This window comes from Diceros bicornis, chromosome 9 (genome assembly GCF_020826845.1).
Source record: "Diceros bicornis minor isolate mBicDic1 chromosome 9, mDicBic1.mat.cur, whole genome shotgun sequence".
In the NCBI taxonomy this organism is placed as follows: Eukaryota; Metazoa; Chordata; class Mammalia; order Perissodactyla; family Rhinocerotidae; genus Diceros; species Diceros bicornis.
The window spans coordinates 21,655,943-21,669,065 of record NC_080748.1 but is presented as its reverse complement, the minus strand read 5'-3'; the positions used below and the strand labels follow the sequence as shown (position 1 = coordinate 21,669,065).

The 13,123-nt window shown below is 51.7% G+C and overlaps 1 protein-coding gene across 3 annotated transcripts in view; it reads left to right on the top strand.

Moving 5' to 3' along the window:
- Window positions 1-2,171: 2,171 nt before the first annotated feature.
- The window catches only part of LOC131409896 (mitochondrial ornithine transporter 1-like), a 93,418-nt gene continuing 82,466 nt past the window's right edge, over window positions 2,172-13,123 (top strand). The window contains exons 1-4 of one of the 3 annotated variants that reach the window (XM_058547649.1): window positions 3,921-4,342; window positions 4,474-4,747; window positions 5,011-5,135; window positions 10,621-10,879. In XM_058547649.1, coding sequence (XP_058403632.1) covers window positions 5,081-5,135; window positions 10,621-10,879 — 314 coding nt within the window. In that variant the 5' untranslated portion in view covers window positions 3,921-4,342; window positions 4,474-4,747; window positions 5,011-5,080. Of the gene's footprint in view, window positions 2,255-3,920; window positions 4,343-4,473; window positions 4,748-5,010; window positions 5,136-10,620; window positions 10,880-13,123 lie in introns of those variants that run through there. The other 2 variants (XM_058547650.1, XM_058547648.1) reach the window with 2 other exon arrangements.

Below are 13,123 nucleotides of genomic sequence, written 5' to 3'. Positions count from 1 at the left end.
ACTTACACTAATGTATGAAGGCCAAATTGCTGGCTTATTATACTAGCCATGGCAAGAAAATTTTTTAAAAGAAGAGCTTTTAACTTCCAATAAGCAAAGACTGTAGCTTCAGCTGAGATTGTTTCTTTTTGCTTTCCTGGCCCTCTCAAATTATGCCCTTGGGAAACTGCTTCTCGGCCTAGGAGTTAACTTACTCTGACCCTTGGACACATTTGTAATGTTCAAGTGCCCTCTGGGGGCAAAGATAATCTCACGTTACATAAAACATTTATACCGTGTGTGTGTGGGGGGTGAATCTGTGTTGTGGTGTGTGTGTGTGCATGCACGCGCCCCCACCAAAAGACTACAAATGGTTGGAACCTGTGCTGCGGGGTCCCATCCTTCCTCTCCCCCCACTTCTAGACCCCCAGTCCAAGCCACCGTTGTCCTGGGCCTTGACTATTTCAGTAGTCACCTAACTGGCCCCCTTCCCATCATTTTCACTCTGCTACAATTTCTTCTCTCCCCAGCCATCAAAGTGATCATTAGTAACTTAATTCAGACCATCTTCTTCACTTGTTTAAACTCCTGAACTGGCTCCTCATTGCACTTAATTTTTTTTCCCCAGAGGGTAAGATTTTACTTTAATGTTACATCAATCTCACAAATAAACCCAGCACCGCCAGAAACACTGAGCAGAAAAAGTGCCAATGCAGAGGCCTGGCACAGAAGGAGGGAGGAATCCAGCTCATCTCCCCCACGACCCTAGCCTGGAGAGGTATTTCTATTACACAAGAGTGAGGACAGCTGACATAGAAGCAATCCGGTCTATAGACACTTCGAGCTAAGAAATAGAAAATCTTACCAGGTGGGGTTCCGGCAGGGCCAGGAAACAGGCCCAAATGCCTTAAAGAGCACAGCCCTTGGCTACTGCTCTGCCCTCCTTCCCCACCTCTCTCCGCCCCTCACTCACTGCATTCCCACCACCAGGGCCTGCTTTCTGTTCTCCGTATAGGCACAATGCAGCCTTGCTTCAGGACCTTCAGCTTTGGCGGGGAATATTCTTTTGTCTGGAATATTCTCAAAGACTGTCCCAGGATTGGCTCCTTCCCGTCTTTCTAACTTGGCTCAACAGTCGCCTTCCCAGCGGTGCCACATCCAGTGAAGCCGACCCGCCCTCTCCACCGCGCTGCCTTCCCAGCGCTCCTCGCGCTCTGAAATGACGTCTGTTCGTTCACTCGGCGCTTTCACCGAGTGCGGTGGGCACTGTCCCGTGCACTCGGGACATGTCATGGTGCAGACAGACAAGCTCCCTGCCTCGGGGAGCTTACAGATCTTCTCAGTCCTGTGGTTTAGTCCTTTATCGTCAGCCTCCTCCACTGAAACGTAAGCTGTACGAGAGCAGGGGCTTCGGTCAGCCTTGTTCAAACTGCTTTACCCCCCGAGCCTAGAACAGTGCCTGGCACATCGTTCACGGTCAATCAATATTTGTTGACCGAAGAAGCAAATATTTATATTTCTTATTAGGGTTCACAAAATAACATTGTAAATTAAGTGCCAGAGAGCCATAGAAATAACCTACAATTCATTAGGAACTAAAAGATCAGAGGCCGGCTTAGAGTTACAGTTGTCATAGGCGGGTGCGCTTTCCCGAATGTCCTCTGTGGGATGGATTTCCTTGGGGGAGGCAGAATGTAAAATGTTTTATTTTGTTTCGTTTTTTTACCGGGTATTAGCGAATTTATTTTTCATCACTACCTCTCCAGTGCTTGCGTCCTCAATTATACCTTAAAATCAAGGCCTTGGGGCTTTGGGGGGAAAAATAAAAATAAAATCTTTAAAAAAAAAAAAAATCAAGGCCTTGAGCCCCAAGTCCCAGCAAGGTTAACCAGCCCAGAGACTCAGTCCGTCCTCCTAACTCCTGACACCCGGCCCGCCTGAGGTCAGACTGCAGCCGAGGCTCGCCGAGGCCTCCGGGAACCTGCGGGGAGGGAAGCAGCCTGGAGGCCGGGCCCCGGCGCCCCGGCTCCTCCGGCTCCCGCAGCTCCCGGCGCCCCCGCGGCCTCAACGCACCGCCGACTTCCGTTGCCCCGGGAGGCACCTGCCGGCGCCGCGCCGCCCGCCCGTCCGTTGCGCCGCCGGTTCCTCGCCCGCTGGGTGCGCTCCCGCGCGGGGCGGGGCCGCGGCCGACGTGGGTGTTAAGAGGCCGCCCCGGCGCCGAGCGGGAGCCGAGAGCTGGCGGCGGAGCCCGAGCTGGGACGAGCGGGACGTGGCGGTGAGCTCAGCCCCGGCCCGGCGCTCGCGGGAGCCCGGTGGGCGTGGGGAGCGGGAGCGGGAGCGGGAGCGGGAGCGGGCGGGCCTCCCCGGTCGGGCGGCGCGACCTCCCCGGGCAGCCGGGCGGAGGTCCGGCGTCGGCCCGCCGCGCCGCGCACGTGCCCCGGGACCCGCGGCGCCCTTCGCCCTGGCGCCGCCGGGGGGACGGCGGGCTGGGCGGCCGCCTCCCCGCGGGGGTCACCTGCTGGAAAACGCTGCCCTCCTTTGCCCCCGTGGTGGCAGCTGGCCTCCGCGCTCCGCGCCGCCCGAGCGCTGGGGAGGTTGGAGGCGCCGATGAATGGGCGACTCCGGCAGGCTGCCGGGCCGAGTCAGCGGACGTTCGGCAAGTTGGAACTGGTTTCTCGCGCTGCCCCTGTGCGGACCAGGATCCCGGCCCGGAGGAGGAGCGCCTCGCCGGGCTGCTTGGGGGCGAGCCTGGTGTGCATCCGAGCGCCCCTGTGCTCCGGCCCCCGCCGCGCCAGCTTCAGCCTGAAGCTGGAATCTTCCGTGGCGGTTCGTGTAGGTGGTGGGAAGTGCCTCGTCGGATTCTCCCATACGAAGTTAATTTCCCTGAGGAACGAGAAGGATGTATGATTGGCGCTGTTGGCTGTCTCTCCCGAAGTGGGACCCTGGTGTAGTTTGAAAGAGGGGTAAAGGGACGCTGAAACGATTCCGTTTTTCTGTTCCAAGCGGTACCGAATGGGTTTCAACTCCTGCTGGTTAGTCTTCCCTCCCCCGAGCCGTACGTCTTCTTCAAGCCAAAACTACGCATCATTTGAATCAATTGCCCGCACCCTCTGAGTTAATCTGTTAGTTCCCATCACTGTTTACTATCCTAACAATTCTACAAGTAGTTATTTGTAGGATTTGGTGTGTTCAAGTCTGGCTTACCTAAAGCGTTGAATTCACCTTGATAACATATGCCTTTCTTTCCTTCTAAGAAAGAAATGCCCACAACAAAAGGAATGAACACACCAAAAGGCCACACTGGATGTGACCTGCCTGTGTGACTTCTCTCCCCACTCGCCCCCATTTTCCTCTGAAATGCAGGATTCAGTGTTTTTTTGTTTTTTCTTTTTGCCAGGTTGGAATATTCTGGAATGAAGTATTGGTTAGTAAGCACAGACCCAAAAGGTGAGACTTAAGTTGAATCCTCTCTCTACCCGTGGCTAGTCGTATGACCTTGGACAGGCCCTTGTCTTCCTGTGTTCTCCGTTTTCCATCTGGAAAAGGAGGAGAGTGGATTAGACTCTGATGTCCTTCTCTAGATGCCCGATGGCCACCACCTTATCAACCTTGGTAATTGGTCCTGCCTCTCCAGGCCCATCAATAACATAAAATCGGTGTCTTGTATGTTTCAGTTGCTTTATTAAGTACTGTGTTTTTCTTGTTGCTGGTTTTAAAAGTTTTTGTAAAGAAAGGAAGATTTTTGGTGTCTGGTCATTGGCAGCATGCTTCAAGTGGTTAAAAAACTTGTTGGCTAAGATTGTTTTCTGCTGGCGTTGAGGATGATGTTGGCGTTTGTCAATGACCCGGCAGCACCCCCCCCCCCCAGAGGTGGCCTGACTGGGATCACACAGGTCTTCAGTGCAAGGAATAAAAATTCCTTGTTATTCACGGATAAGTCACTTAACATCGTTTGAACACCATACGGAATTGTCGCTGAATTGGTTATTTGAATATTCTATGTTAAGGAGCCAACTTTCCTTTTTCTAGTCGATGTTTATTAAGTCCATGCTCAGCAATAACTGATTTTTGTCTAAAAGTAGAGTAGTAGACTCTAGTTTTCCCAAACTTCCTAGGTTTCAGCCCAAACCTCCTGAATCAAGGTTTCCAGGAGGGAGGCCTGGTTATCCGAATCTTGAACAAGTGCCCCAGGTGGTTCTTATCCAGCAAATTTGGGACACGGTGGACCAGGTGTTGCTCTTCAGAGTGGTTGGTGGCCAGGCCTTATCCGCCTCATCTGCGAGGGAGCGGTCAAGACGGGCAGCGTTTCTGGCCCCAGCTGAGGCCTGTCGCCTCGGAATGTGCGTTTTAACGAGGTCCCCGGGTGATTTGAGTGCACGTTCACAGTTGAGCTCTGGAGGGGACTACGATGACAGTAACATTTGGTGCTGACGTGGCTATCTGTGGTGGCCTTTGTGTTATGATGACAATACTTTTATTATTCACCTTGTGTAGATGGGGACCCCCAGCTCTAGAGGCCCAGGGAGCCCCCTGGTGGCAGAGCAGGCATTCAGTGTCATCGGCCTGTGTTACTCAGCAGAGCTCCTGACCTGCTCCTTCCCAGACTGTTGGGTGACCTCCTCTTGGAGACCCAGCACAGGCCACTGTCTGGATTTCGGACTGAGCCTGGTGGACTGGTAGATCCACGTCACGTCTGAAAACTAATTCGATGTGAGCCATCTGTGGTTGGCTCACTTATTTGGCATTTGTTTCTAAGGTTTTCAGAAAGGTCGGTTGAGGTGCCCCCCTCCTGTGGCTGTGGTGTTGATACTCAGGGAAGGTTTTTCACCCGTGAGCTTTCCGTGGGGAGGTGGTGGGCGGGAGAGGGGAGGCCACGGCTAAGCTGCATGGACACCTTGAGCCCTCTTCCTTTGGAGCGAGTAGAGCCCCTTTCGCGGGTCCCAGAAGTTCAGGCCCGGTAACTAGGCAGCAGGCCTAGAGAAAGGGAGGCTGCAGGGGTCTGACTGATGGTGAACACTGCCCCCCTCCCAGGGATATGAGGCGCCTGTCCTAAGCTCCAGAGAGCTGCCTTCCACGGAGCCCAGCAGAGGAGCAGACGAACATGAAGTCCAATCCTGCCATCCAGGCTGCCATTGACCTCACGGCAGGGGCCGCAGGTAATCCCAGAGAAGACCCGTCCCCTCCTCCCAGTACCTTCTACAGGTGAGGTCGAGTGAGAGCGTGGTGAACGCGTTACCTTGGTCACTCCAGAGGCAATACGCCTTAACTCTGGGATGAAGCCATTTGATGGAAGTGTAGTACTGTGTCCAAGCATGGCAGAAGGTGGAGTAGTTCCCGTTGTGATAAAACTTGTTGAGTCGGGGTGCGGGCATAGCCAGTTTACAGCTGGAAGACATCGCAGCTCAGAGCTGACGTCCCTTGTCCATGGTCACACAGCTGGGATATGTGGGTGACGTGGGCTTCCACTCTGAGCCTGGCAGTCTTCAGAGCCCTTGTAGTGCAAAAATCACACCGTGCCATCTCTCCAGGGAAATCCCAGTTACTGACCTTCCTGCTGCCAGGGAGAGAAAGGAGGACACCCTTTAGAAGTGTCTTTGGTGAATGAGACTGACGTTCGACTGTGTCTTAAAGCCCTGAGAGGAAAGGAGAGGCCCTAGGATTTGTGGGGGAATGGTGGGCGGCCCCATGGGCGCAGGTCAGCACTCCCAGGCAGCACTTGCAACACGCAGGCTACTCTCTAAAGAGATCACCTTACTCAGCCTGAGGCGAATGGCAGAGGTGGACGTGCAGGGGTGGTAACTTGGTTCTCCAGGTTCCTGTGTTATTTTAGGGCTGGAGGACCACTGGAATGCTCATACTTCTCGGATGAAAACCCTGGTCTACCCTTGCCTCCCGCACCGATTCTTATAATGAGTCACAGCTCCCCGGAGTGGAGAGGCCAGGGGGGTGGCTTGCCCTTTGTCCTCTTATCTGGTGGGACCTCCTGGGTCAACAGCCCAAGTGTAGTCGGAGAGCCGCCTCCTCTTATCCTGTCCTTAATTATAAAAAAGAAGTCGGGTTCAGAGAGGAACAAAGTATTTTCCCATAATCCAAAGGTCGGCCAAGGTAGGCTAATGAGGAAGGCCAGAGGGGCTGGCCTGGTGGTGTAGTGGTTAAGTTCACAGGCTCCGCTTCAGTGGCCCCGGGTTCATGGGTTCTGATCCCGGGCGTGGACGTGGACCTACGCACTGCTCATTGAGCCATGCTATGATGGTGTCCCACATACAAAATACAGGATGATGGCCACAGATGTTAGCTCAGGGACAATCTTCCTCACCAAAAAAAAAAGGCCAGAGAGCACATTGCAGACGCTGATAAGAAGTGCAGGGGAGGGCACGGGCTCCCGGGTTAGAGAGCAAGAGAGCGCAAGGAGTGTCCCACTCCAGGAGCAGGGGAAACTTAGGGCCACCCGGGTTCTGCCCAGTGGCCTCTTGACTGCGTGACTTTGGGTCAGCCCCTCATCCTGCCGTGGAATCAAGCTGCAGCCCCCAGGCTCCCTTGCTCACATGCCACATTCAGAGGACACTGACCATGGGAACATGGAACCATTCGCCTGCCTCTGCATCCTCTTACCATTCTGTGAACCCTTTGGGCTCAGTTTTTGTTTCTGCAATGGGAGGGTATTTAACCACAGGAGATATTCTCAGGTTTTGGAATTAAATGGCCTTCAGTCAATCAAAGATATAGGATGTGCTATGATAGAATTAAGAGGCTTACCTTTTGCTAGAAAGGCATTTATGTGTGGACAGGTATTGGGGGCCACATTTATAATATACAGTAAATTTTAAAGATATAAATTGCAACAGTATTGTTGGGAGTCTGGTGTGTGAGGCATTTGCTGGTGGATGTGCTTCTCTGCAACAGTATTCACATGCGTCGGGCCCTTACACGACCAGCAGTTCATCTTCCCGATCACTGTGGGTGGGGGTTTCTTCCTGTGCTGGTGCGCAGGGTCGCCCCTCACTGCTGCAGCGCTGCCCTGGGTGGTTCTAACTTCCAAGGATAACCGGCTCCTTTGCAGGGGGTCTGAGCCTGTCCTGGCTCTGGGCAGAGGAGGTTCCCGTTAGTGACCTGAGAACTTTCTGCTGGGAGGCACATGGAATGCAAATGGGAGCAGCAGTCCCACTTGGGAGGGGTCCCTGTATTCAAATGATGGACCTAGAAGAGCTTTAGAGACCCCTGGCTCTAATGTTCATTGTATATGTAGAAAAAGAGGCCCAGAGAGGGACGGTGGATTTGTTCAAGGTTGCACAGCTAGATGGTATAAAGACAGGGCTAGGACTTTGGTTGCTTGGGTCCTTGTCTAGTTCCGTTGTCTGTTAATACTACATAATGGGCCAACAGCATTCCCAGAGAGGGGTGTTAGTTTGGAGCCTTGGCTGCCCCAGCCCCAGCTCTCTGGATGGGGAAACGGTTGGGCTTTGGGATCTTTCGGCTGGCTCTTGCCAAGAGGAGAGGACCACCCCTAGTGCTTTGTGTGCACAGTCCACCCAGGAGAGTGATTCCTGCCTGAGAGCAGAGCCAGTTGTGGTCTGAGGTGACGTGGCTGTAGCATACATAGTTCTTCTCCGTGTCTCTCCTTTTTCTTGTAAATGAACCTCCCCCACCAAACAGGTTTTCAGCCCCACTCCTCTCCTCTGAAGTGCCGGGAAGCCAGCACTGTCTATCTGTGCTGCTGTGGGAGAGATTTCAGAGAAGGATCGAGAGCCCCAGGCAGCCAGCAGGGGGAGGATTTGAAGGAGAGAGGTGGTAATTGGATAACCATTGAAATGAGGCAGCGTGCATCTCAAAAGTCAAGTGGCCTTGAAGGGAAACCTTGGTAGTGCTTTAAGACTTCGTGGTTTAGCAACTATGAAATAACACGCCCTACTCGGACTGCTCTGATGCAGTGTGCCTGTTTAACAGTGTACTGGGGGAATGTCACATTTTAGAGAATTGAAGTCTATCCTCTCAAATGTCAAAATTAAAAACAAACTGAAAGTCTTCTTTGATTGGAATGTTTTGAAAATGATGCACTTCTCTGTACTGTTAAATGGAACATTTAATGACTGCCCCCGGAGGGGTTTGAGGGTCCCGCCTCTGCGTGGGTGGAGCAGATCCTTCTGGTTGAAGGTCTGCGTCTGGAGTTTCACCTCTGCCCTCCCTCTGAGCTGTCCTGCCCCTCCAGTTTCCTCAGCTGCTCATCATTTGCTGACTCCACTGTGTCGAGGACTGAAAATCCCCGGCAGCAGCCTTGGTCAAGTGTAGGGAGCAGCACCACCTGAGCGCCTCTCTTACAGAATAAAATGCAACTGTGACACCTCCGAAAGGATGCAGAGGCTATCTCTGTTCGTCTCTTAAGGAGAAGGAGATGATCACAGGTCTGAGCTCCAAGCCAGTGGGAAGATATTTAATTCCTGTAAATTATTGCTTCATTAACTTGATAAATATCTGAAACCTGCTAGGTGTCGGGCTCAGCGGTTGGTGCTGGTGTTCAGAATAGTCATCATCCACTGGAGGGGGCATGGTGAGGGCTGCCACAGGGTCATTTGTGTGTGGTACGTGACAGAGGAAATCAGCTTACCTCCGTGGGTGCAAGGAGAGAATTGGAGCTGGCATTTGAAAATTCATTAGCCTCCTGCCTTCTCTCTGTTGGAAATGTAACTGTTACAGATATACGACCCATGCATATTGTTGTAATCTGTGATATCTGAACTGTTCAGGATGATTGGGTTAAAATATGGAAAACTTCCATGGGGCTGGCCCGGTGGCAGCGCAGTGGTTAAGTGCACGCGCTCTGCTGTGGCGGCCCGGGGTTCGCAGGTTCGGATCCAAGGCGCGCACCGACGCACCGCTTGTCAAGCCATGCTGTGGCGGCATCCCATATAAAGTGGAGGACGATGGGCATGGATGTTAGCCCAGGGCCAATCTCCCTCAGCAAAAAGAGGATTGGCATCCGATGTTAGCTGAGGGCTGATCTTCCTCACCAAAAAAAAATACAGAAAACTTCCAGTTAAAATATATATATTTTTAATACAGAGTAATGTTATATATAAAAATTAAAATCTTATGATACTCTGAATTATATGCTTAATTGAGCTTACCTGCATCTAGATTATCTAAATTATGTACCCACTTAAATCCTGACGTTCACCTCTTCTTTTGGAATGAATTATTTGGCTATAATTAGGATCTTTTTTGATTTTAGTCTAGCAGTACCTGAGAGAGAATAACTCTAATTACAGTAAAATCTTATTAAATTATAGTCCACCAATTCAGAATTGGTGATAATTTGGCAAGACAAAGCAGAAATATATCGTTCCTCTCCTAGAAGGAACAAACAATAGTGATAGGGTCACGGAGATCAGACTTGTGATCGCTTCAAGGAGAGGTCAGACAGCTTTCAGACTCTTTGGACGTGTCTGTTTCTCTGCCAATAGTTAATTGGGAGTTATTCTTGACAGCCCCTCCCCCATCTCTCCTTTCCACAGCTTAGTTGGAGTAACTATGTATAATGTGAAAGTTGGGAAACTGCATTTCTTAAATATTTTATGTAAGCCTTCTCTTCAATTTTGATGAGGCTTTAATAACCTCATCCAGTGGTTATGTTTCCTGACACAAGCAGGGCACGTCTGGGGCCCAAGGAAAGTGGAAGGCGTTCGCCAGTGGCGGTTCCCAGAATGCTGACCCCAGTCCAGGGTCTGGGGACATTATAGAGGCGTTATGGCTCATTCTTTTCCCTACCTTCAGAATTTTTATTGAAAGCATCTAATGCAATTTAGATTCTGCTGTATTTAACACTCTTAGAGTATAAAAGCTTATAAATATAGGGTTTGTGTCAAGCAGAGGTAAGTTTCAGTCCGTTCCCTGTTGGAATGCAAATCATTAATGGGGACAGTCCAAATTAGAGGTTTTTTCATAGGGTCAAATATTTAGCTCCTCAGGGATTAATTAGCCAGGCTCTTTGTTTTCTTTATCTGCTGCCTGTTCCTCTTTTGCTTTTCTGATGGTCATCAGTCCCACTGGGCATTAGGCAGAATGATGAACTGTTCCCGGATTTCTCCCCTCCTCCCTTTTATAATGCCACACACACACACACACACACACACACACACACACACACACACACACACTGCTGTTTATTAACCACTTGTTGTGTAGCAGGCATTAGGTTAAGCCTTCTCATCCAGTTTTATTTAGTCCTCACACTAACCCCCGAGATGGACACAGCTCAGGAGTTGAGTCTTAGAAGTCACATCGCTTGTCCAGGGTCTCACAGCAGAGCCGGGCTTCAAGCCCAGGTCCCTCTGACCCCATTGCCGATGCTCCTGAACACACACCCCACCTTTGCATCCCGTAGCTTTCACTGTTGAGCACACATCTGTCCCCTACCACGTGTGAGCTCCTGCAGGGCTGGAGCTGGCTGCTGGGCACGTTAGGGAACTCCTAGAAGTGGTTTATTGGACTCGGCTAGAAGATATGGGGGAAAGAGGTGAAAATGAACTGAAGCAGAGGTGAGCCCTGGCATAGGCTGCCTGTCCCTCGTTTCCGTGGGTAGTTGGGGCTGCGCTCTGAAACACTGCTGTAGACGTGTGCTGGAGAAGGACTCTGCCCTGCTTGCAGGGGGCACAGCCTGCGTCCTGACTGGGCAGCCCTTCGACACCATGAAAGTGAAGATGCAGACGTTCCCTGGCCTGTACAGGGGCCTGACCGACTGCTGCCTGAAGACCTACTCCCAGGTGGGCTTCCGGGGCTTCTACAGGGGGACCAGCCCGGCGCTGATCGCCAACGTCGCCGAGAACTCGGTCCTCTTCATGTGCTACGGCTTCTGCCAGCAGGTGGTGCGGAAAGTGGTTGGATTGGACAAGCAGGCAAGGCTGAGGTGAGTCGAGGACACTGACCCTCTTTCTGTTTGTTTTAAAAAACAATACTGTTGTCGTGATTTTTATGATACCTTACGGGCAAGGATGTTTCGTTTTTTAAAATAACTGCTTTCTTTCTGATTATGAAGTCATACCCCGTCATTGTATAAAACTTGGCAAACACGTATGCGTTATGCAAAAGGAGAATTGCCTACGACCCACCATGGAGAACGAACTGCCCTTACGTGCTGGTATTCTTCAGGAAATGCTTTTCAGGTGCTGATGGTGGTGCTACTTCTCTCGTGGGCAGAAGTGCTGGACTGAAACCATAGACACAACTTGTGATCCACCTTTTGGGCTCCAGTTCATCAGCAAAGTGCAGAGCATTGGAAGAAGTTGCCTGAGCCAACTAGGTTTGAGGAGAAACTTGGAATTTTAGGAAGGGTCAGACGCATCTGAGAAGATGCAGGTGAACCTACTGTTTGGCCAGGTCTGTCCCAAACATCCGACTTGAGCTTGTGCTTGGTCATCCCTTGGGTATTTATGATACAGAGACTGAAAAGAATTTGGAAATCATGGAGATGTTTAGCCATCCCTCCTTTGAAGATTGATTTGTTTTAAATCACTTAAAATTACTGTATCAGCTTCATGGTTGCAAAGGGTGGTCTTATTGGTTGTTTTGGTAGGAGTTTGAAACCCTATGCAGCTACAGGTCCCACATGACTAAAGTGGGTTCCTTTTCTGTAGAAATGTTCTCTGGGGGTGACTAGAGGTCTAAAGATGTGCCCTTTTGTAGACAGGAATTCCATCTTGATGGATGGAGCTTGTTTTTAGAGGCCTGGGACTGGATGAGATCCCCCAGGGAGACAGTGTCTATAGAGGGCTGAGCACCGGTGCTGGGACCCTCCAGCACAGAGGGGTCAGGAAGGAGAGGAAGGAATAAGCAGGAGACAACCCAGGAGGCTGTGGTCCCCACGACAGAAACTGACAGAAGGGACACTGTAGGGACTGTAGCTCTGCCCACTCCAGGGAGAAACCTTCTACTCGAGGAGACCTGGAGTGTAGGTCTCCTTCAGCATCCTTTGAGAGGGACAAATGAGGGGAGAAGACAGGGACACAGTGAGCAACCACAAGAGATTCTGGAGGGAGTCCTGCAGGAAAGAAACCATCCTGTTTCACTTGGCCTAACCCAGCTCTCTCATCTTTTTGAACCTGTGGGGCTGCTGCTTTTTCATCCTGCAGACAGCGTTTGCTCGTTAGCTATCGGGAAATGCTGCCTTAGTTTACACAGCTCTGACGTGTATGTCGTGGTTCTAGCCGTCACCCTGGTCCTGTGAGGGGAGCAAGGCAGGTGGTGGTGTCTGTGTGGGAGACGGGGAGACTGGAGCGCAGACACGGACGGGCTCGGGATCACTGGTTAGTAACCGAGAAAGCGGGACGCAAAGCCGTGTCTTCTGAGCCCCCGTCCAGCAGTCTTTCCCTACAGCCACATGCGGGGCTCCGGAATGTTTCGTAGGGGTCAGAGCTAGAGAAAAGATTAGTAAGCAGAAGTAGTGAAAAGAAAAGTGCCTGTGAGAACCCGGTGGATTTCTGCAGTGACATCGTCAATATTTGTCTGCTCTCGGTCTGCGCTATCCTGCCTAGTGTTCCCCTTGGACCTTTGGCTGGACGGGGTGGTACACAGCAGGGGTGTCCAGGTACATGTTTGTCGAATGGGTGGCAAACAGTCGGTTCTTACAAAATCCCATCCCACGCCTGGCGCCGTTTCCATTCCAGTTCCGCACGTTTCCGCCGTGGGCCCAGCCGGGGGTGCGCGGCCCTCAGTTAGTGCGCTGGCAGAGGAGGGGGTTCATTAGAGAGCCAGAGTCCACTGCACGTCTGGTGTGGCCTTGTGGTTGCCTTGTAACAATGTGCTTGGTGTTCACTCAGCGTCCGAGCCGTTACTGCATCTTAGATTGACCAGCCAGCTGCGTTTATTGGTGCCACCTTTGTTCCAGCAAACCTGGCAAACTGGGACCCTCGTGGACTATTGCCCGTCAGCAGGTTGACAGAGAGACCCTGAGGGAGGCAAGCGTGGACCTGCAGGCTGGCCGGAAGACGGCGGAAACCATTGAAGCTTTGGTTTTGACAAACGAGCCAAGTAGGAGTGGAGGGGAAGGAACGGAGTGAGCGGCGGTGGGCAGTGTCCACACACTGGAAAGCCGTGTGCACGTACAGTGGTGTGTCTGGCTGTCGTCTGGAAATGGTTTGACCTTTAATTCTCT